Genomic DNA, 22,504 nt, shown 5'->3' with positions numbered 1-22,504 from the left:
TGCACTTGCAATTAAAATATGGCAATTTTACATGAATACAGAAATGCCATGAAAAGCACTTCAAATAAATGAACACAGTACTTCTTCACAAGGTGTATGTGCGTAAGGCTTACGCTGTGTGCCAGCGTCATAAACAAAACAGACAGAAAAAATGGGTTAATCACAGTTATTTGAATGACAATTCAGCATCAGCCAAAATGTCAGGGTCGTGACAGCTCAGGCAGCGATGACTCACCTGTGTCTTGCCCAGCAGCTTATATGCCAGTTGAACTTTGGTGTAGTGAGAAACATCAAAGTGCTTGCAGGTTTTGGACAGCGCCACATCTAGTTGTTCCTGCATACACGAGCACAAAATCAGCGAGATCAGCAAAGGAAGTTCAATGGCATAATTTGAGTGCATATGGAAAGTAGAAACAGGCAAAAATAAATAAATTTAGAAGCCTCATTTTATGGTGCTGAAATGTACAATTACCACAAATGAACGAGGGCCATAATAATCAGTGGTTTAAATCACAGATGATACTGAATGCACAACTTCATTCTGAGCTCTAAGATAAGCTTTGGCAATCTTAATGAGTTGAGACGTGCGCAGCTCCAGAAATAGAAAAGTGGCGGGAATCATTGTAATTTTGGTAGCAGTGCTCTGCGTTGGCACAGGCGCTGTGCTATTCGCAAATGCATGAGATGAGACAGCGAGCGAGATAAAAACACAGGGAGGAAGGGAAAAGAAAGAGTGAGAGACATATATTAAAAGAGAAGCATGAAAGAATAGGGAAAAACGAGCAAGTCAATGAGTTGTATGCGAGGCCGAAAGCCATCCAATTACATTTGCCACACAGAAATCTCTGCATAATATAGCAGATAACACAAACAGCACTGCTTGAGAAGCCATGTGTGTGTGTGGCTATGCGTGTTTTGTGGCGGTATAAGCTTGAACGAAGCTACCAAGTCCTGAAAGACAGCAATTTATTTAATAAAACACAGTCCATCTGCCTCTGGGCCTGAGAGACCAAATGCTGGCAGACTGACACCCTGGGCGCCACTGTTAGACGTACAAACGCATGGTCAAGTGTTCCTTCCGATCTGTTTAATTCATATAAAGTTGAGGCACTACATCAGGGCAACTGCTGTTGTTAATCTGTCAAGTGTGCGTGAGTGTTTCTGAAGGGAATAGGGTGATCTGAAATTGAATGTCTGATTCAATGAAGAAGAAGGTCACCATCCTAGATTCCTGTCCTTCGCCTAAGGACAACAAAAAAAGTCACATAGCCTACCTCGATCTGCTCCAGAGTGTCTTGCAGTTTGGAATTCAACTCGCTGAGGAAAAAAAAAAAAAAAAAGAGAGACAAGGGTGGCAAACGGTGAATAGGAATACAAAACAACAGAAATGCTGGTTCATTGTGAAGCACAAGTAGCCATTGTATTCTGTTTGCAGGGTAACACAAACCACCAAAAACATTACATTAGGCAAAAAAACAGCTAGCTTTCTCCGAGAGTGAGAGAAAGCACTAAACAACACACAACCTGCCACACAGACGGTGACATTTCTGTGGAAAAAAACAGGCACTGACATTTGAAAAAAAGGGGGGGTGTTTTTTTGAGAGAGGGTTCTTGCTTATCTTGTGCAGCTGGAACAAGACTGATGTGTGTTGTTAGTGTTGAGAGGGGTGTGCTAAACTAGTCCGTGGGTTTCTGAATGAGGGAGGAAAAAAAAGACTAGTCTGTCTGTCTTACGAAGGCCATGAATAATAAGGCTGATTTAGGGTCACGTCAATTACACGCCAATCAGATGTCTTTCTTAGGGAACTCAACAGTAAAGCTGTCTTTCCACTATCTCCAACATTCATGTAGTATTATCGCATCTCGGCCCTAATGGCAGTCGCACAGAATTTTCTAATTGGTTGTGAAGCAGCCATTTCCTCTGACACAAAACAAATGACCACCATATTTGCTTGAAATACACTCATAGTAGGTTTACTATAGCAAATCAATGTAAATAATTATGTAATGATAATAAAATATTTCGTCTGGACGTAATTATTCATAAGCACCACCTTTACAGAAATAGTGTTTAGGATAAACATTTTAGTGCAAAAATGCTACACATTAGGTTTTCATTTAAATACATTACATCTGGTTGGGTGGTCGGATATGGTCTCACGCACTCGATAAAGTACATACAAATTCAGAACTCCTTGAAAATAAATACTTGAACGATACTGAAAAGGCGGCTTGAGGATTTTTTCTGCTTGCCCAATTGACCTAGCATTTCAAATTTGACATTTTCACTAAATAAATACATAATAAACATTTAACATTTTTAAAATGTCTTGTTAAATTTATAGAATTCTATATTTAAGTATTTTACATTAATGTTAAATTATTTGATTTTATTTATTATACTTTTTTTTTTTTTATTTCATGAAAAGACCTACGAAATTTAGAATTTGCAACCAAAATTTTTTTTTCTTTTTTTTTTAAGATTTATTTTTTTGTGTTTTTTGCCTTTTTTTTTTATTAGTATAGTACATTGGAGAAGAGACAGGCAAGGATACTAGGATACAAGCAAAGTGGTGGGGGGGGATCTGGAAAGTCTATACAAAACACCTTGTACCACATAAAGGACCTTAAATCTGACAGTAAATGTTGAATATAGTGGATCTGTTACACAAGTGCTGCTTTGATGGCTGTATACTTCAGTTACAGCCATAAAAGCAGGACTTGTGCAACAACTCCACTTTAAATGGAATGGGCCAGCAATCTTCTCTAAATGTATCCCTTTAAAGCACTGCCAGTAAAAATACTAAAGCTAAAACAAAAATTAGAGTAAAAAAATCTGACCCATCTGATCCCATTAGTGTTTAAAAAAGCAAACCTTTGGGCCACTATGAGGAACCAGCTGAGACTTGGAGCAACTTGATACTAGCAGCAACTTTGCCGGTGGCCACGCATAATCATGATCTGACAATTAAGAACAACTGTATTTTATTTCACAAGCTAACTCAGCTTGACATGGGGGATAGCCTGGCCCCTGTGGGCCAGTGTTGTTGAAAGATTAGACGGAATGCATAAAACTTTAATTAAATCATCTCATCCTTCCATTTTTCCTTCTCTTTGAAGGCACTGGATGCAAAAAAATAAAAAATAGATGCTATAGATGCTATCCTAAAGATGCTCTAATTTTGCCACAATGCACGATTCTTGGTATGAGAACCGCATCCGTATACCAACGCACGGCTGGTGTGCAAAAACAGGAGGTGCTTTAATATGCAACATTCTATTTGTGTTGTTATAAAAAAAAAAAAAAAAAAAAAAAAACGGCAGGAGAGGATGTGACCTTTTCATGAAAAAGCTGATTCCTTCAGACAAATGATTTTGAGTGCTGGTGTCCTGGACAAGTTCTTGCAAAGGCTGATGGGAGGATACAGAAGTCCTTTAGTCTGCCTCAATCCATCACAGTGGGCTCTGACTCAATGTGGGTCCCCTTTTTCCTTTAGGGCCCTCAGAGGAAACCCAGCATCACGTTGAGCTGATCAATTACTTCTGACTCGCAGCTCGTCACCACTGTGCCTCTCCGAGCTACACTGTTTCCTTCGGGAAGGCCACGCAAAATCACATTTTAATGAGCTTTCACGACAGGATCCGTTGCACAATAAAAACATTTCCATTCAAATGGTCTCTTATCATTATCATGACATTAGGCAAGAAAGGGCAGAGAGGAAAGAACAAGACCCCCCCCCCCATTTCAGTTTCGGAACATAAATCCTTTGCTAATAGCATGGGGCCAATGGTGTCAGATGTGATTAAATTAAAGGATGTAGCTGGATTTGTGGGTAGTGTTTTTAAAAGTTGAGTGTGCTGGGCTGTAAAACCACACAAGCTGGGCACTTCTGCAGCTTACGTCTCTTTCCAATTAACTCCGCTTTCTTGCACCTGAGCGAGCAGGCAGCTGAAGTATCCATTACTGGTAGAATAAGTGCTGATATATAGTCTATAACCAGCTGCAGGAAAAGCAGTTACTTGAAAAAGTCTCGAAGATGTCCTCAAAATCCAAAACAGGTTTATCTGTAAAAGTTTTTAAGATAAAGTAACATGTGAATCACAATTTCTTTATGTTGCAACAGCACATAGTTCATGCCAAGAAAGCAACTGATGGACATCTGCTTGGAGTTTAAAGCTGTCATATCACAAGAAACCAAATTTCCCTTGATCTTTTGAGAAAGGTGTTTGACATAAGAACAAATACTGTAACCATCAATACTTGAAACTTCCCATCCAAAAAAAATACTGGTTCTGAACTTCTGCAACTGTCTAGCATTAGATAAATTAATGTAATATATATCTGTACATGTAAAAAGTCAACCAGACCATAAGAACTTGACCCAGGCTTTGCTAAAAAGGTTGCTGCTAAAAAAAAAAATAGGGCAATTAAAAACTACACTGAATGCAAAATCAAACCTAGTTCTCGTGTGGATTGGGCATTTCATAAAAGCAAAACACAGCATTCAGTTCTAGAACTATGATAAAGTATAGAAAATAGTTGTTTTGGTGGCGGATAAAAAAAAATAATAATAATTTAAAAAAAACTCATTATGCACTACTGTTCAAAATATTGGGGTCCTTTTTTATTTTCTTTTTTACATTTAAGTCTCTTATGCTTACCAATACTGCATTTATTTGTTCAAAAAGACAGTAAAAATTGTAATATTGAAAAATATTATTACAATTTATTTTTTATTTATTTTTACATATTTTTAATTGTAATTCATCGCAAAGCTGAAATTTCTGTGATGTTCAATAACGTTAACTGCTAAACAAAATTATTAATTTCTTTAAAAAAAAAAAATTTAAACTCCAAACTTTTGAAGGTAGTGTACTGTAAGTGCAGCTCAAAAACAATTCAAAATCTGAAACACCATTAAATTCTCTACTCTCAAAATTCAGCAGATGCATGTGGGAATTTCCAAAACCCCAGCAAAACCTTTTTGAATATTTGAAGGTCAGTTAGCAGGCACTTTGATAAGCACACCAACAGCAATCCAGCTCAGACAGTAGGAGTCATTTTGCAACTGCTTGCCTTCACAAATCAATGAGTATTTTCTTTATGGTATCCCTGTCAATTCTCATTCTCTGTAGGTCTGTTAAAACGTTTGCATTTAAAAAGCCACAGAGAGACACAGATCTAAAATCTGAGTATAATAATTTCAATCTCAAAGGCAAGAAATACAGTTTTACTTTAGAAGTAAGGAAATAACCAAGTGACATTTCACTCTGTGATATTGACCGCAGGTATTCCTAGACTCCCTAAACTCAGACATGGAGTACGTCCCTTCTGAAACTCCTTGCTCAGACTCAAGCAGTGACATCAATACCTGCCCGCACAAACGCCTCATTGCTTAGAATCTCAATGCATCCAATTGTACATCTTATCATTTTTCCCTACAGGGATCGAAATAAGCAAACCACAGTGCTATCACTATAAAAATCGTGAGATTCCATCAAACATGCTTTTATTAACCAGGGTTGTGGCTCTTGAATAGTACTCCACGCTACTGAAAGAGTGTGCTGAATTGTAAAACAGGTGGATGAATTTGCAGTCAAAAGGAATGTTTTAGTGGTTCAGCTGGCAATGGTTCAATCCAGATGCACACAGCCTTATTAAAGTCAAAGCACATAACCTGCAACAAAGTTCAAGAGGAGAGACAATGATTTGTAGATTAATCCTGACCAAAGAGGCCTACAACACCCGAAGACCGCTGTCAGTTCCATACAATTTTGGGCACTGAATTTTTAAGCTATAATCATCTGAGCCAAAAATGCTAAGTTTCATACTTTTAACAGCCTTCCAACTAGGGGTGGGCAATCTTCCCAAAATATCATATCACGATTTTATAACGCAAAATCACACTCCACAATCTGAATAGCGATCTTCCCAATTTTGAGATGTATATCGAGAATGCCCAGACTGGAACAAGCCAATGACTTATTTGCGCAGATTATAAAAAAAATTATTGCAATAAACAATTAGTTGTCAAAATGGTTAAACTTTAAAAGACTGCATCACTGTATGAATTAAATATACATTGATTCTGAAGTGATTATTTTGTTGTTTGATTAACATTAACGACACAGACAGCAGTGGGTCTATTAGATGTCTGTCTCTTTAAGACAGAAGGCTTGGATCTAATATACTGACACAAATTAGATTTCTTTCCTAATTGTTTATGTTCATTTAAGACATAACTGACTGTATTTACGTAAATACTCCCCAAGACAGACATTTTTACATATTTTTGTATATATTTGACTGTTTATGCTTGCACCTGAAATCCTAAGTATTCTTGTTTGTACTTAGCAAAATGCACCTGAGGAACAATAAAAAAAAAAATGTAGTAGTAGTACAAAGACGAAGAACTAACTGTACGTGACTTTTACAACATGATCATATTATTTATGAAGACGCACATGTAAATGTAAATTAGGGGGAAAATTACAGCCCTTCATTCTCACACTTCTGTCCAATTTTCAAGAACCATTCAACCGGACTTGTGAGTAATGCAGAGGCTGACGTCACACTTCCCGCAGACAGCCGTTTTCACCTACCTCACTGCTTGTTAGAGACTAATTGCCTGAAAAAACATGAGGGGAAGGTGGAAAAACAACATGACAAAACACATGGCTGCTACATCCTGAAGAATACATCACTGCCAGAGTGTTAATACCCCAGTTTGCCAAGCCTAAAATGCCTTCGATATTCACTGGGTATCAGAGTAACGCACAAACATATGACAGAGCACATTATGCATCATTACATAAACAAATAAATGAGGAGGGAGAGCAAGTGGCCAATCAGCTCCATATTGTTCCCAGCTCACATATATCACAGCTATGCCTTTATAAAGACAGCCCGGCTTCCCAAATGTTCCCGCTGCAGGTCTTATTACTTCTGCTGCAGAAATGACAATGCCTTATGGAGTGTGATCTATCTATCAATCAATCCATCCAAACTCACGCCTAATAAATGTAAGGGGCCAGATTGTAAATTAGTGAGCTCAAAATATAAATTTAATGTAGGATCTAGAAAAAATCTTATCGTGATTAAACCAGAAAAATGAAAAATAAATGAACAAAAACAATTTTTAAAGTTTGGGCTCATAAACATTAGATCACTCACACCTAAAGCAGTTATTGTAAATGAAATGATCACAGATATGTACTCTTGACTGAAACCTGGCTAAAACCAAATGATTATATTGGTCTAAATGAGTCTACTCCACCAAACTACTGTTATAAACATAAGCCCCATCAGACTGGTCGTGGGGGAGGTGTTGCAACAATATATAGTGATATTTTCAGTGTTACTCAGAAAACAGGATACAGGTTTAAATCATTAGAAATACTTCTGCTTAATTTTACACTGTCAGATATCGAAATACTACCTATCATATCTCTTGCTCTGTCTACTGTGTATAGACCACCAGGGCCATATACAGAATTCCTAAAAGAATTTGCAGATTTCCTCTCAGACCTGTTGGTTACCATTGATAAAGCGCTAATTGTTGAAGATTTTAACATTCATGTTGATAATACAAATGATGCATTAGGACTTGCGTTTACTGACCTAATAAACTGTTTTGGAGTCAAGCAAAATGTCACCGGGCCCACTCATTGTTTTAATCATACACTAGATTTAATTATATCGCATGGAATCAATCTTACCGATATAGATATCGTACCTCAAAGTGATGATGTTACTGACCATTTCCTTGTATCGTGCATTCTGCGTATTAATGAGATTAACTATATGGCTTCGCGTTATTGTCTGGGCAGAACTATTGTTCCAGCCACCAAAGACAGATTCGCAAATAACCTGCCTGATTTATCTCAACTGCTCTGTGTACCCATAAATACACATGAACTAGACAAAATGACTGGCAACATGTCCCCCCATGCTGTTGCATCAAATTGAAAAAGGTTAGAGAAAAATGTACTGTGCCATGGTACAACAGTAATAACCCACTCTCTCAAGAAAGAAACTCATAGTCTTAAGCACAAATGGAGAAAAACTAACTTGGAAGTTTTTAGAATTGCGTGAAAAAACAGTATGTTCAGCTATAGACAGGCTCTAAAAACTGCCAGGGCCGAGCATATCCACAAAAATAACCAAAACAATCCAAGGTTTTTATTTAGCACAGTGGCTAGATTAACAAATAACCAGACAATCTAAATATTCCCTCAGATTTAAATAGTAATGACTTTATGAATTTCTTCACTGATAAAATAGATAACATCAGAAATACAATAACAAATGTAGATTCTACAGCGTCTAATACTTCAGTTTTATCCATCGCACCCAAAGATAAATTGCAGTGCTTTACAACTATAGGACAAGAAGAGCTAAATAAACGTATCACTGCATCTAAACCAACAACATCCTGTACCCACTAAATTACTGAAAGAGTTGTTACCTGTAGCAGAAGAACCGCTTCTCAATATTAGCTGGCGGTTATTAAGCCTCTTATTAAGAAACCACAACTAGATCCTAGTGAACTGGCAAATTACAGACCCATTTCAAATCTTCCATTTATGTCTAAAATATTATAAAAGGTTGTGTCTGCTCAATTGTGCTCCTTCCTGCAAAAAAATGATCTCTATGAAGAATTTCAGTCGGGTTTCAGGCCCCACCATATCACAGAAACTGCACTTGTTAAAATTACAAATGACTTGCTTCTTGTGTCAGACAAAGGCTGCATCTCATTGCTAGTTTTACTTGATTTTAGTGCTCGACACCATAGATCACGACATACTCCTAGATCGATTACAAAACTATACAGGTATTCAAGGGCAGGCTTTAAGATGGTTTAGATGTTACCTGTCTGATCGCTACCACTTTGTTTATTTAAATGGGGAGTCATCTCATTTATCGCCAGTAAAATATGGAGTGCCACAAGGATCTGTCCTAGGTCCTCTGCTATTTTCAATATACATGTTGACCCTTGTTAATATTATTGGAAAATACGGGATTAGTTTCCACTGTTATGCTGATGATACTCAACTATACATCTCAACGAGACCAGATGAAACTTCTAAATTATCTAAGCTAAGTGTGTTAAAAATGTAAAAGATTGGATGACTAATAATTTTCTCATATTAAATTCAGATAAGACATTACAAAAAACATTACACAGAATCTCGTAGATTACAGTTTGCAACTAGACGGATGTACTGTTACTTCATCTACAGTCAAAAATCTGGGTGTTATATTAGACAGAAACTTGTCTTTTGAAAATCATATTTCCCATGTTACAAAAACAGCATTCTTCCATCTTAGAAACATTGCCAAGAACATGTTACCTGTTTCTGATGCAGAAAAGCTAGTTCATGCATTCATGACCTCTAGACTGGAATATTGTAATGCACTTCTAGGTAGTTGTCCTGCATCTTCAATAAACAAGCTACAGGTAGTCCAAAATGCAGCGGCTAGAGTCCTTACCAGGTCAAGAAAATAAGATCATATTGATGACCCCAATACTACAGCCTTTGCACTGGCTACCTATTAAGTTCCGTATCAGTGACAAAATATTATTACTTACTTATAAGGCCCTTAATGGTTTAGCTCCTGCATACCTAACTAGTCTTCTTCCACGCTACAATCCATCACGCTCCCTAAGGTCACAAAACTCTGGAAGTCCACTAAAGGAGCTTTTTCGCTTTTGGCTCCCAAACTCTGGAATAGCCTCCCTGATAATACTTGGGGTTCAGACACACTTTCTCTGTTTGAATCTAGATTAAAAACACATCTCTTTGGCCAAGCATTCAAATAATGCATCTCATAATTTTGGACTGCAGTTATATCTGATCAAATGCGCATTATTATTCTTTAGCTTGGGTTAAACTAATTCATTTTACTTGGCTGGAACAGCAGCTACACTAATTATGTCTCTATTTGTTCTCTGTTTTGCCACGGGATTTACATCACGTGGTAACTAGGATTTACACAAGCTCCAATCTGGATCGAGAACACCTGAGAAGAGTGATGATGCCAACCCCTTAGAGGACCTCAGATGATGCTAACCCTGAAACAACATACAGAACTACCACATTTTGCTATAAGTTTGATTGCATAATTGCTGTTAATAGTGTTAATCGTCTGTTTGTTTACATCTTTGATTGATTTTTCCGAACATTTCTGCCGTATGCACATAAACTGACAGTCATCACTGATAAGCTACCACTAAATATTGTAGAAATTGAATCTTCTGTAAAGTTGCTTTGCAATGATTTGTATTGTAAAAAGTGCTATACAAATAAACTTGAACTGAACTGAATTGAATTGTAGAATTCGACAGAGAAAATGGGACTGGTTGCTTTTTATTTTTAAATTACATCTCCTTTATTGCAAGCTTTTGTGGCTGTGCAGCTTTCTGGGTCCAACAACTGAAGCACACAAACAAAGGCAGAGTCCAGAAATAACACTTGCCAATGGCTAAATGGGAATAAACATTTTGTAAGTCTATAAAAATTGAGCATTTCTCCTAACTTCATTAGGAAATGCTACAATGCAAGAGTAAAGCTGTTAAATATCAAATCAATTTTTCCCCTCCATATAGCATTGTGTAAAATAAAACAAAATAAAAAAAGCACAGCTACAAATGAAAAAAAAAAAGATTGATTTTACAGCCAGATATATACAGTGCAGTGCGAAAGTGTTCATACCCCTTCATTTTTTTCAACATTTTGTTATTTTGCAGCCTTGTGTTAAACTGCTTTAAATGCCTTTTTTCCACGTCAATCTGCACCATAATGGCAAAGCAAAAAACAGGTTTTTAACATCTTTGCAAATTTATTAAAAAGTATTGAAAGTATTCATACCCTTATCTGGGACAGTTGAAATTTAGCTCAGGAACACTACATTGCTTGTAGATGTTACTGCACTTCGAGTGAAGTTAACCTGTGGCAAATTCAACTGAATGGAATGGGTATGTTTTGGAAAGGCACACACGTCTTAATAAAAGGTCTAACTGCTGAAAATGCATGTCATAGCAACAACCAAACCCTAATGTCAAAAAACTGCCTGTAGAGCTCAGAAACAGTTTTGTGTCAAGCCACACATCTGGGGAAGAGTTCAGAAAAAAATCTGCTGCATTGAAGGTTCACAGAAGCATTTAGTCTCCATATCCTTAATGGAGGAAGTTTGAAACAACCAGGACTCTTCCTAGAGCTGGACTCCTGGCCAAACTGAGCAACTGATGGAGAAGGGCTTTGGTTAGACTGGTGACCAAGAAGCTGATGGTCACTCTAGTTGAGATCCATGATCATAAGTGGAGATACAGAAGGACAAACATCACTGCAACACTCCGCAGATCTAGGCTTTACAGTCGTGTGGCCAAACCAAAACCTCTCCTCAGTGAAGACACATGAAAACAAGTTGAATTTAAAAAAAAAAAAAAAAAGGATCCTTAGACTGTGAGAAACAAAATTCTCTGGTCTGATGAACCTCAATTCCAAACATCATGTTTTAAGGAAACCAGCACCTGCAGAGTAGCATCCCAAAAGTAAAGTGTGCTGGTAGCAGCCTCATGCTGTGGGGGCACTACTCATCACCTGCAGTGCTGGTAGCAGTCTCATGCTGTGGGGTATTTTTTCAGCAGAAGTGTTTGGGTGGCTTGTTTGAAAACCTAGTCCAGAGCATTCAGAACCTCAGACTGAACAGAAGGTTCACGTTCCAACAGGACAATGAGTTTTTCAGTTGTCACTTATTTAGTTTTTTTTATTTGTAATAAATTTACGAAGTTGCAACAATTCTGTTTTCTGCTTTGTCATTATGGAGTATGGAGTGTAGATTGATGTGGGGGAAAAAGTCATTTAAAGCAGTTTAACATAAGGCAGCAACACAATAAACATGAAAAAAAAAAAAAATCAAGGAGTATGAATACTTTTGCAAGGCACTGTAGTTAAGGCATCTACCAACAGGACTATACTATCCAGACTGATCTCAGTACCTCAGTAGCTGGTCAGAAAATATGAAAAATGAATTTTCATTCCATTCTTCCTTCAAAGAGAGAGCATTTAAACAGAAGGAAATCACATTGGGCAGGTTTCCATGCACTTGCATGGATATCAGTGTGTGCAGAGCAGGCTGACTGGAGGCTGATCAGATATCAAAAACTTCCTGCGCCAGCTTAAACAGAGCAGCAATGCAGAGTCACAAAAAGAGAGGGAGATCTAAAGACTAGTGAACAATTGGTAGTAGCCTTTACATGAGCGAAACTGACTGCATCCTCCCTGTCTTTTAGGCCACATCCCAATTAGATAAAAGACACTCCATTAGTGTGGGTCGTGACATATCAATCACTGGTCAGCAAACAGATGCATTTGTTCCTCACCCTCATGCTCGCTGATGAAACTTCACAGTTTATGTGCCATATCCTTCAACACAGATTGCCGACTGTTTTACGCCAGATTGAGAACATCTTGAGTAATAAAAGCGATGTAATGTCATTAGGAGACAGCATGGCTACAAATTCATATTGCTATTTTTAGAATACAATTATTTGTTCCCAAAGAGCTGAAGTGAAAATCTTTGTCAGAGGAAAGAAAAAACACAAAGTGTGCAAAAGCGAGTGTTACAATTTGCTGTAAAAGTACCTTTCTTTTTTGACAGCCATTCAGAATCATCACATTCAAATCATCAAAATCTCACATTTTTATTGTTATTTATAATTGACAACAAGTTTTTTTTTCATGGTAGCTAAAAGGTTTTAGATCAATACATACACTTTACTTTACGTAAATTAAGATGCCCATTAGAGACACCAAAGAGGTGAGCGTGGGCCCTGTCAAAAAAACAGTCATGTGACCCATCAAAACAGTGGGCATCTGAGGGAGGCAGCCACAGAGCAGGGACTGCTGTATCAAATGAAGTCTGATACATCATTATACAGTATGCCATGTGATAAAACAGTGGCCTTACCTTGGCAGAGGCTGTCAAATTAAATGTAACTCAGCAAATCTGAAAAGGTCAACTATAGTATAAATTCAGTTACAGTATATTGAACATGAACAGCATTTTTTCCCAAAGGCTAAATCTGTAGGCTATACAGTACAACAATAACGGAAAATGGCATAACTATATACATTACTGCAGTAATTTCCTGCTTCACAATTCTTACAGTATCATTTATAGTACCGACTCGTTTTTTACTGTCAGAATTTGCACAAAATCTCATGGCAAGTTCACTTATCTTGATAACACACTAGATATATATTACAAGGATTATAAAACATAAAAAGCGTGATAAACCAGTTCAGTAAGAGTTTTTTGCAAGCAACACCTGAATGTCTATCAGCAGAAAAAGATGCTGTATGGATATGGACTGTATACAACCCTACTGCTTTAAATGAATGGCTATGTTACAAACATAATCCGTTTATGAATAGAGTACTTATGTGATTTAAAAAGGCAGTTTTTTTAACAGAAATAAATTCTGTTATATTCACATATGCACATGCCATCATTTAGTGAACTTCAGAATCTGGATCTCTCACCAATCCAGTCAGCGGTTTTCCACCCACCTTATACAGTTGTAGTGTTTGAAAGTGCTGGCAGCCTTCTGGCATTCTAAGCACAGCTGGATGGCGCCTGGATAGTCCTCCTCCTGTAAAATGATACACTCCATTTTACCTGAATATCTGTAGACATGTTCACAGGACTCAACTAGAACAACTGAGCAAAGAGTTTAATGAATGATGTTAGATTTCTATCATTACCCTCACAATGACAGAACAATCTCATATTAAATTTACATTTAGAAGACATAGAGAGACCAAACACCAGTATGAGTGAGTGTGAGAGACAATCTCAGTCCAAAGCATCTTCGTCCAGCTAATACATGTTCAGTTGTTTGCAAGTTCTCTTTTGGTTATGTTTTAAATATTGGGTGTATTTGTGTAGATTTCTGTGCCAACGTACCTCCAGCATTTCACTCAGTCGAACATCAGTTCTTTGCTGTAAAAGAAGCAAAGAAAAGAAGGACTGAGTGTCTGTGAAACTAGGCAGAAGGAAATAAACATGCACAGAGGACTGAAACTATCTGTTTAGCCATAAACAATGTTGATGAAGTGATTACCAGAGTCTTTATGGTCCTCAAAGACTTCAACAATCCTGTCAACAGCTGACGTCGTCTCTGATTGGCTAACAGCCCCAGACTGGCTTCAGTGAAGCCTTCTTTGGCAGAATGAAGCTGCCTAAAAGCAGAATTACAGCATTTCTGTCTATTCTACAGCTTATCAAAACTTTAAGCAATAGCTGGACTAAAAATGAATATGAATTTCCTCATTTCCTCATGTTGTTCTAAACCGGTTTGACTTTCTTTTTTTTTTTTCAGTGCATATAAAAAGACTGTGCTCCATGTTCTTTTTCAACATGTGACTTCAGAAGCCTTGGGATCGTTCAGACCTTTTTTGATACTTTTATGCACTTCTGTATTCTTTTTGAAACAAGAAAACTTCTGTCCACATTTAAGTCAATTTTCTCTTTTTTTTGTCACACTGAGAAAACAACAAGTCAGTTTGGAACAACATATGGATGAAAAATGATAACACAGCTGTCATTTATTAGCTGTACTATTCCTTTAAACCCGTGACTATTCCTTTAAAAATCTGACAGTGATAAAAGCTCTCTGACCTTCGTGCATTAGTGCAGATGACTGCAGCCAGCTGCAAGTTGGTCTGCAGAGACGTCACTCTCTCGAGCTCCTACAACACAACAATGATTTTCACGTTTTATGGCAGAGTTCATCCAAAACATTAGGCAAGCGCTACTCTGGTGTCCTTTGAAGTTGACAAGACAAATGAGACAATGGTTATGACCTTCCTTCCATATAGCGGGATATTACCTTTCACGGATAACTGCTAACCTCTATGCTTAATGGGTTCAGACCAGAGATGTTCTCTTCTATTAGGCATTTTTTTCAGGCCCGTTATGAACAATAAAGCAAGAAAGACGATAATGGTGACAAGGTTTTTAGTATAGGAATGAGAAAAGCACCATAATGAGATAGAACATGCTCCCTTAGCCCACACCAACACTTCCACAAACTAATAGACAGTTGAAGTTCAGGGCTTTTTGCAAGGTTTTTCTCATGCAAGGCCCCCTCTTCACAGCATTCTGGGTTTTGAAGAGCACAGCTGTCACAGCCTGAGGTGAGCTCACACTGAGTGACCCAGTCTTTCAATGCACGTTAGGTCTGACCAACACAGAGACAGCCTTCAGCACCGAAACATCAACCCAGTGTCACGTTAAAGATAATTATTTGGTCAAAGAATATGAGGTGGAAAAAATTGATTCCACAGAGAGGGGCAGTCGAAACAGAGGCTCCTTATGTGAAGCGTCACAAGGAGAACCGTTCATTCTTCAGAAGGCTATCAGTAGCAAATACCCGGAAGAATCCTGGAAGGCTTCTGGGAGATGAACAGACCGTATTGAGCTTTAAGTTGGGTGCCTGGAGAACCTCCTGCAGACTCTAAAGTACCGTTTAACAGATGACAGTAAAAACAGGAATAAAACAAAAAGTGCAGTGTTTGATTTGTTCTGCTGTTCAGTCTACTGACAAACACATGGAAGGCGTGAGGTTAACAGGGTGTCTTTGCTGAGGAAACACAGGCTGGCCATTTAGCCAAGCATTTGCAGAATAAATCTGTGCGATTTATTCAGAGGAATCTCTGTCTCTGTGAGACGGAGAGCTTTTGAAGTGCCCTTGGATTTGCCCTCACTAGAGCAGGAAGCTGAACCCAGCCATAGCCCCGCTGAGTCACAGGGTCCTTTAGGGATCCAGTGGGCTTCTGAGCGCAAGCAAGAGTGACTCACTATCTCCACATACACACTGCAGCCAAATACATAGTTATCACTCCTGTTTTGAGAGCTAAATCCCATTCAGTACACAAAAATGTGTTTAGTCAAAACACATTCTATAATTAAATTTAATTACAAATAAAATTAAATATAACCAAGACCAGTAGTGTGTTTAGGCCCCACGCAATTGTCCAGGGGGGCCCCCATGTAACACGAATTCTATCGATGAGGGCCCCCCAGGGACTGCTTGCTTAGGGCCCCCAAAACTCTAAACACACCCCTGACCAAGACTGCCAATGTCGATCACTGCAATTTCGGAAGTAATTCATGCACTGCAAAAGACCATCTTAAATCTTTCCCAAACAGTGTTTTTTTTTTTTTCAAAAATGTTGCCATCGGCACCGAAAATCTTGTGGTTAGCGTGTCAACCCGAGTTAGATTCCCATCTTGAGGTCCTTTTCCATTCCCCAGTTCTCTCTAACCAATACTTTCCTGTCATCTCTATACTGTCCTGTCCCAATAAAGGCATAAAAAGCCATAAATATATACATTTAAAAAAAAAAGTTGCTAGTAACCGCCAGCATTTTTGATCATTTTCATAAAAGTTTAATGGCACCCAGAATATTTTGTTGTGTGAATATTTGAATGTCCAAAAAAATAAATAAATAAATAAATAAATAAAAAACATTTTATTCTAGCTTCATGCAATTTATTTTATTTTTTTTTAGTCAAAACTTCAATGTGGTTAAGTTTCATAAAAAAGCAACAACAACAAAAAAAAAAAAATCACATTTTTGTAAAAGACTACATTTAGATTGGATTCAGAACGATAAACAAAAGACAGACAGAACAGATCGCTTCCATCAACACTTCCAAAGGTTGCACAGTCCTATATCACTTCCTGGATAATCATTTCATTCAGTAACATTATGCAGTTTGATTTATAATGCTTGATCATTGTGTTATTTTACATATGCATCTACTTACAGATGCCACTGCTTGTTTTTGCTTCTTTGCAGCATTTTAATTTAGATGTTAACTACTCTTTCAGAAGATGTGTAATAGCGCCAATAGAAAGTTCCATCAATGGCGGGGAAAGAGTTAATTAGTATTTTCTTTTTCCAGAATTAGACAAGCAATTTCAACTGAATTTATCAGGTTGTTTATTTATTTATTTATTTATTTATTTTTCATTTAATAGGAATCCATGTAACAACATGCCAATTGTGCATAACATTAACAGACAGAGGAACAATTTTGTTGGAATCACGTCTAGAATTTTTTTTTTTTTTTTCAGGTGAGAATGACAAAAAAAGCCAATCAGAATTTAGAATATGCATTGTTAGCTTACTAACACACTGATTTCAAATTTAATGAAATTATTGTAAATAGAGTTATAGCCTATATAGAGGTTTCATTTCAGTCAGGACAATGTCTTGTAAAGGTGACATAAGCTGCCTATGTATGCTGTACACAGCAAAGTGTTGGAAAAGAGCCCAAGTGATGTGATATACCACTTATTGACTATTTCTGTGACAGGCACAAGAAAATGTATCACAGATATCTAAAAGCATGGGCGGCCTATAATACAGCTCAAAGGCATGACTGAAATCCCATCTTATTTCTGAAAGGACTGGGACAAATGCAGGCTGCTGAGGTATAAAATGGCTTGTGGCAAAGAACCAGCAGACTTAAAAGCTCTTCGAATAGAGGAACACAAATAGCTATATTTCTCTCTACATCCTTTTGGCAAACATTTCCAAAGAGTTGACGTCCGTTGTTTAAGACACCAAGGGTCTAAAAATAACACTTTCTATTCACGTGTGCTTTGGTGACCCATTGACTCGTAGTTTTTGACAATGTATGACTGGGTTTTCCTGAAGCATTCTCTTAAGGTTACAAGGCTGGTCTAAAATTAGAACTTCAAGACATGAACATTAGCTATAAATAGGTAAAAGGAATTATTTCAGTGATGTGAATGTGTTTTATTCAAAGTGCATTCTCAATGTTTTATAAAAGCATCTGAGAAGGCATGAAATATGGTATTTGTCCTACACAATGACTAATGCAAGAAGAACATCTAATGCTTTTTGTGTTTCTTACTATGACTCAAGGGCAATTTGCTGTGACATGACTGTAGCAGTAATCTTTAAATGTTTTCTGTTCTGCTGTCCATTACAAAGACTGAGATTGAGGTCAGAAGATGAATATCTTCATTCCATTTTGGATGAAGACGTGTGAAGGGTGAAGCATGTAGTTTCTAAGCCACTAGCATCACCAGATGGAACTGTCTACAGTATAACCGTATATATCAACCATTGTTTGGCCAAAATAGCCAATTCATGATAAAGAGTTTATGATAGATCAATGTATCAGCAAGGTTTATTGTTTAACCATTATTTAGCAATTTTGACATTGTTAGCATCAATATTGACTATGAGTGATCAGTGTATTTTCCGTAAATACAGCGCAAATAGGTATTCATCGAATTTCAGCTATTTTTCATAATTTTATCATTTACCATTTAAATTTTTTTTACAATGTATCATCTTTACTGTGTAAGACAACACCAAAATTATTATTATTATTTTTTTTACCTTTAGCAATTCAAATACACTATATATACACTAAAGATTATTTATTTATTTATTTATTTATTAATACTTTTATTCAACAAGGAAAATGCTTTTCTCTTTAAATTTCTATTTTAAAAATCCCAATAAAAATTAATAACAGTGTCCACAAAAATAATAAGCAGCACATTTTTGTGCAACATTGATAAGACATGTTTCTTGAACACCAAATCAGCATATCAGAATGATTTCTGAAGGATAATGTGACATTGAAGACTGGAGCAACTCAGCTTGCCATCACAGGAAAACAAATCATAATCTTATATATTAATAAAAACTACATTAAAAATAAAATTGCAATAATATTTCAGAATTTTTTTTTACTGTATTCTTGATCAAATGCAGCCTTAGAGATCATAAAATGTATTAAATAAATTATTTTATAAAAAAAAAATTTAATCTTAAAACCCCACAGTTTTTAATGGTATTGTAAAGGCACTGTTGGGTGTTCCACAGCTGTAACACATTTCTATCTCTACCATCGTAGCCCTCAATACACACACGTCATACACAAAGTGAGTTGGACAGCATTTCTTTAGGGACGGCACATCAGACCAAGTTCGCCGAGTGAGTTATGACATATACAGCTAAACTGTATAAAGTGGACAAAAAAAAAAAAACATCTGTACTTTTTAAAGCAATGCTTAAGACATCACAGCTCAACTCAAGACATTCTCAAAACAAAAACAGACTATTGCATCTATCAATGAACATGATGCATAATTCAGTCAATCAGACTTTATCAAGAGTGAATCTAACACACAAAACAATTCCACGCATCGAGTGTGGGGTGAAAATCCTGGCCCAGGATCAAAGCTAAGCATTTCAGCCTGTGAATATCTTTAAGAGAAATTTCAAAGTGATCCAAAATGATCCACTTTCAGAGGGTTTCACAGTGATTTTTAAGGATGTGAGGGAAACATGACCAGAGGGAAGAGGACACAGAGCCTTGGCTCAGTCTTCTATTTCCACCTTGATCCCAAATTGCATGGAAATACTCATTTGAGATATAAATCACACCGTATCTTCAGCTTCATCTGCAAAACACACTACACAAATCTTATTTTAACAAGTACATATTTAGAGAGTTTAACGGTTTAATCACCAAGGAAACTAGGATGCAGTTACAGTCATCATAAAAAAATTGTCAAGGTCATGATGAGGCACTTACAGTGGAATTGAATGGGGACCATTTTTGGAGGGAAAAAAAAAATCAACTTAATTCAAAAGGAAAAAGATTTTTAGTCTCCACTCACAGATACTTGGTATTGTTCTAAACAAACTCACTTAATTTTGTTCAAATTCTCAGAAAACAAGACTTCATATGTTTATTTTGCATTAAATAAATATATCTTAATTTAACAATGTTTAGATATTTGCATTGGAAAACAGGAATAATAAGGAAGATATTATTTTGTCATACAATGACTTCATGAATTTAAGACTTTTGCTCCGATTTAGGACCATTTATGGCCTTCAAATCAAGACTTTAAATTCCATTATGGTTCATAAAGAATAGATTCTTTTTTTCATACTAAAATCATGTTAACATGCATATTGTTTTTACATCTTGTTGCTATACTTTTGAAACAGTAAGTATTCTAGCATTTATGGACTGTTCCCATTCTCTTACATTGTAAATTTAACCCATTTTTACGAAAAGGAGCAGCAATTGAAAATAATGTTGATTACCACAAAAGCGTATCATAAATACTGTAAATATCAAATTGTTTCCCTGACCTCGATGAAAAGTGAACAAGCTGGAAGTCATATGTTGATTGAATTTATCCTGCAGACCCAATTTTTTCCGGATGTGACAGACTGCTTACCTTAACATAGGAAGGCTGTTTCTCCAAAATGAGGTCCGCCACTCTTTTAGACACCTGTAAGATGAGAACACAAGCTAAAGGTTAACATCTGTTCAACATGTCCAAGCTTTGTGCATTAAGCACCTCTTTTTAATCATTTGCGGCATTAACTGAGGCTTTAAAGGTAGTAGAAAGAAGAAGAACTTGAGAATTTAAAATGGATTTGAAGTCTATTTTAGCCTTTTCATGTCTTCCACATCTACAACAATGACACTGTAACAATAAAATAAATGTTTTCTTGGGGCACTCAAACATTCAGCCGGTAATAATGGCTCCATGGAAGGTCAAGCCATAAATATAAGGCTTACTGAGGCACGCTCCGATCGATATGTGCGTCACCTGGTGGGGCTGTCAGGAACGAGAGGCAGGATGGCAGTGAAGTGTTGGTGTGTCAAGTGAGAGCTGAACAGATGGCAGACTCAGCTGAGCAGCGGCGTATGTTAGCAGATCTCATTGTGCGAAAAGCTGAGACCGACTGGCAGGAGAGCACTGGGTTGTGTGTGTGTGTGTGTGTGTGTGTGTGTGTGTGTGTGTGTGTGTGTGTGTGTGTGTGTGTGATAAAGACAACTGAAAGAGACATTTTCAAGAGCACCTCAACTTGCTCTTACATATGCATCAGCTCTTGGCTCTTAAAGGAATAGTTTCCTCAAAAATGACAATTCTGTCATCATTTACTCACCCTCATGTTCTAAACCTGCTTGATATTCAAAACGAAAATATTCTGAAGAATGAGCCATACAATGAAAGTTAATGAGGTCCAAAACAACATTAGACCCTGCTGACTTTCATTGTATGGACAAATGTTTTTTTTTTATACTCTTTTGTGTTACCAACAGGTCAGGAATATTAATGTTATCTAAAATAAAAGAAACCATAAAAATAGCTACTTTAAATAAATGTTAACTGAAAGAAAAGATATATTAAAAAATTAAAAATTAAAAATATTCTATTTTGGATAGCTGCCAAGGAAAAATTTTTATCGTTTTCATTGTTTAACTAGATGTACTAACAACTAAAAGTGAAACAAAATTAATAAAATAAAATAAAAAAATATAGACACTTTAAAAAACAAAAAATATTTTAAAAATGACAAAAATTAAAATGAAAACAAAATCGAATTCTAACTCATTTACATTGTTTAACTTGATATACTAATATAACTAAAACATATATAAATATAAATAAAATTAATAAAAACTACAGACACATTAAATTTTAAATGACAAATTAACATAAAAACAGAAAATCTAATTCAAACTGTTAATAAAAACTCAAATAGTATCTCAGTGATACAAAAATCGCACTGATACAGGTTTAAAAAGATAAGAATGTGAGTAAATGACACAATTGCCATTTTTGGGTGAACTATCCATTTAAGCCACATTTTTCTAACCGATTATTAAAATCACAAGCTGTAAAAATGGAAAGATACAGTGTTATTAATGCCAAGCAAACCTGCAATTTAGCCACGGAATGAGTAAAGGCATTTTCTCATTGTGCAGAGATGACCAAAGGAGACCTCGACTCAGAAGGAGTGCCTGTGATTTTCACAAAGCTCACTGCTCCACCTATTGGTCATTCATTTTTGTAAAAGACCCCACGGGACGGATCGATGCCAGAATGAGAAACCAAGCTGTGAGGAGCCTTCCGGTGTGCTGTTTCCAAAAATTAGAAGACAGAGACTTTAAAAACAGGTGACAAATACACTGTGTCTGACTTCGATAGGCCGAACACGACGACAAGCGGCAAAGCTGTCCATCAGCGAGGCACAAGACTCTCTCTGTATGCCTTCCGGCAGCCAACTGTGAGTGATTCCTGCATGGGTAATAACTCTAATTAGAAATCTATTAACCAGTGCTTGCACCAGAGCAGTAAACAGCCTGCAATTTTCTCTACCGCTGGTTCTACAAATCCAAATTACAGCACAGTGGACCTACGTTCAAATTCAGACTAAATTACAATTCTACCTTATTTTCCAATTATGACAGTCTTTCTTAAGGACACAAACAAATATTACTTAATTAATAAAATTCATGACTACAAGAAAAGACTTCCTCGTATTCATCTAATCAGCTAAAACAGCATTACATTTATTTAGGACTAGAAAGAAAAACTCCATTAGACAGTAGAGTGAACACAAAGGCCAGCAG

The 22,504-nt window shown here is 36.7% G+C and overlaps 1 protein-coding gene across 1 annotated transcript in view; it reads right to left on the bottom strand.

Annotated features, from left to right (window-relative positions):
- Window positions 1–22,504, bottom strand: part of LOC109110952 (syndetin-like) — a 75,903-nt gene that overhangs the window by 42,804 nt on the left and 10,595 nt on the right. Inside the window, exons 5-11 of the mRNA XM_042745444.1 lie at window positions 20,316–20,369; window positions 14,687–14,757; window positions 14,130–14,247; window positions 13,973–14,008; window positions 13,576–13,658; window positions 1,275–1,317; window positions 236–334 (exon numbers count right to left, since the gene is read on the bottom strand). Coding sequence (XP_042601378.1) covers window positions 236–334; window positions 1,275–1,317; window positions 13,576–13,658; window positions 13,973–14,008; window positions 14,130–14,247; window positions 14,687–14,757; window positions 20,316–20,369 — 504 coding nt within the window. The remainder of the gene's footprint in view (window positions 1–235; window positions 335–1,274; window positions 1,318–13,575; window positions 13,659–13,972; window positions 14,009–14,129; window positions 14,248–14,686; window positions 14,758–20,315; window positions 20,370–22,504) is intronic.

Source organism: Cyprinus carpio, chromosome B19 (assembly GCF_018340385.1).
Source record: "Cyprinus carpio isolate SPL01 chromosome B19, ASM1834038v1, whole genome shotgun sequence".
NCBI lineage: Eukaryota > Metazoa > Chordata > Actinopteri > Cypriniformes > Cyprinidae > Cyprinus > Cyprinus carpio.
Note: the sequence above shows the minus strand (reverse complement) of the source record. Positions and strands in the feature narration are given on the sequence as shown.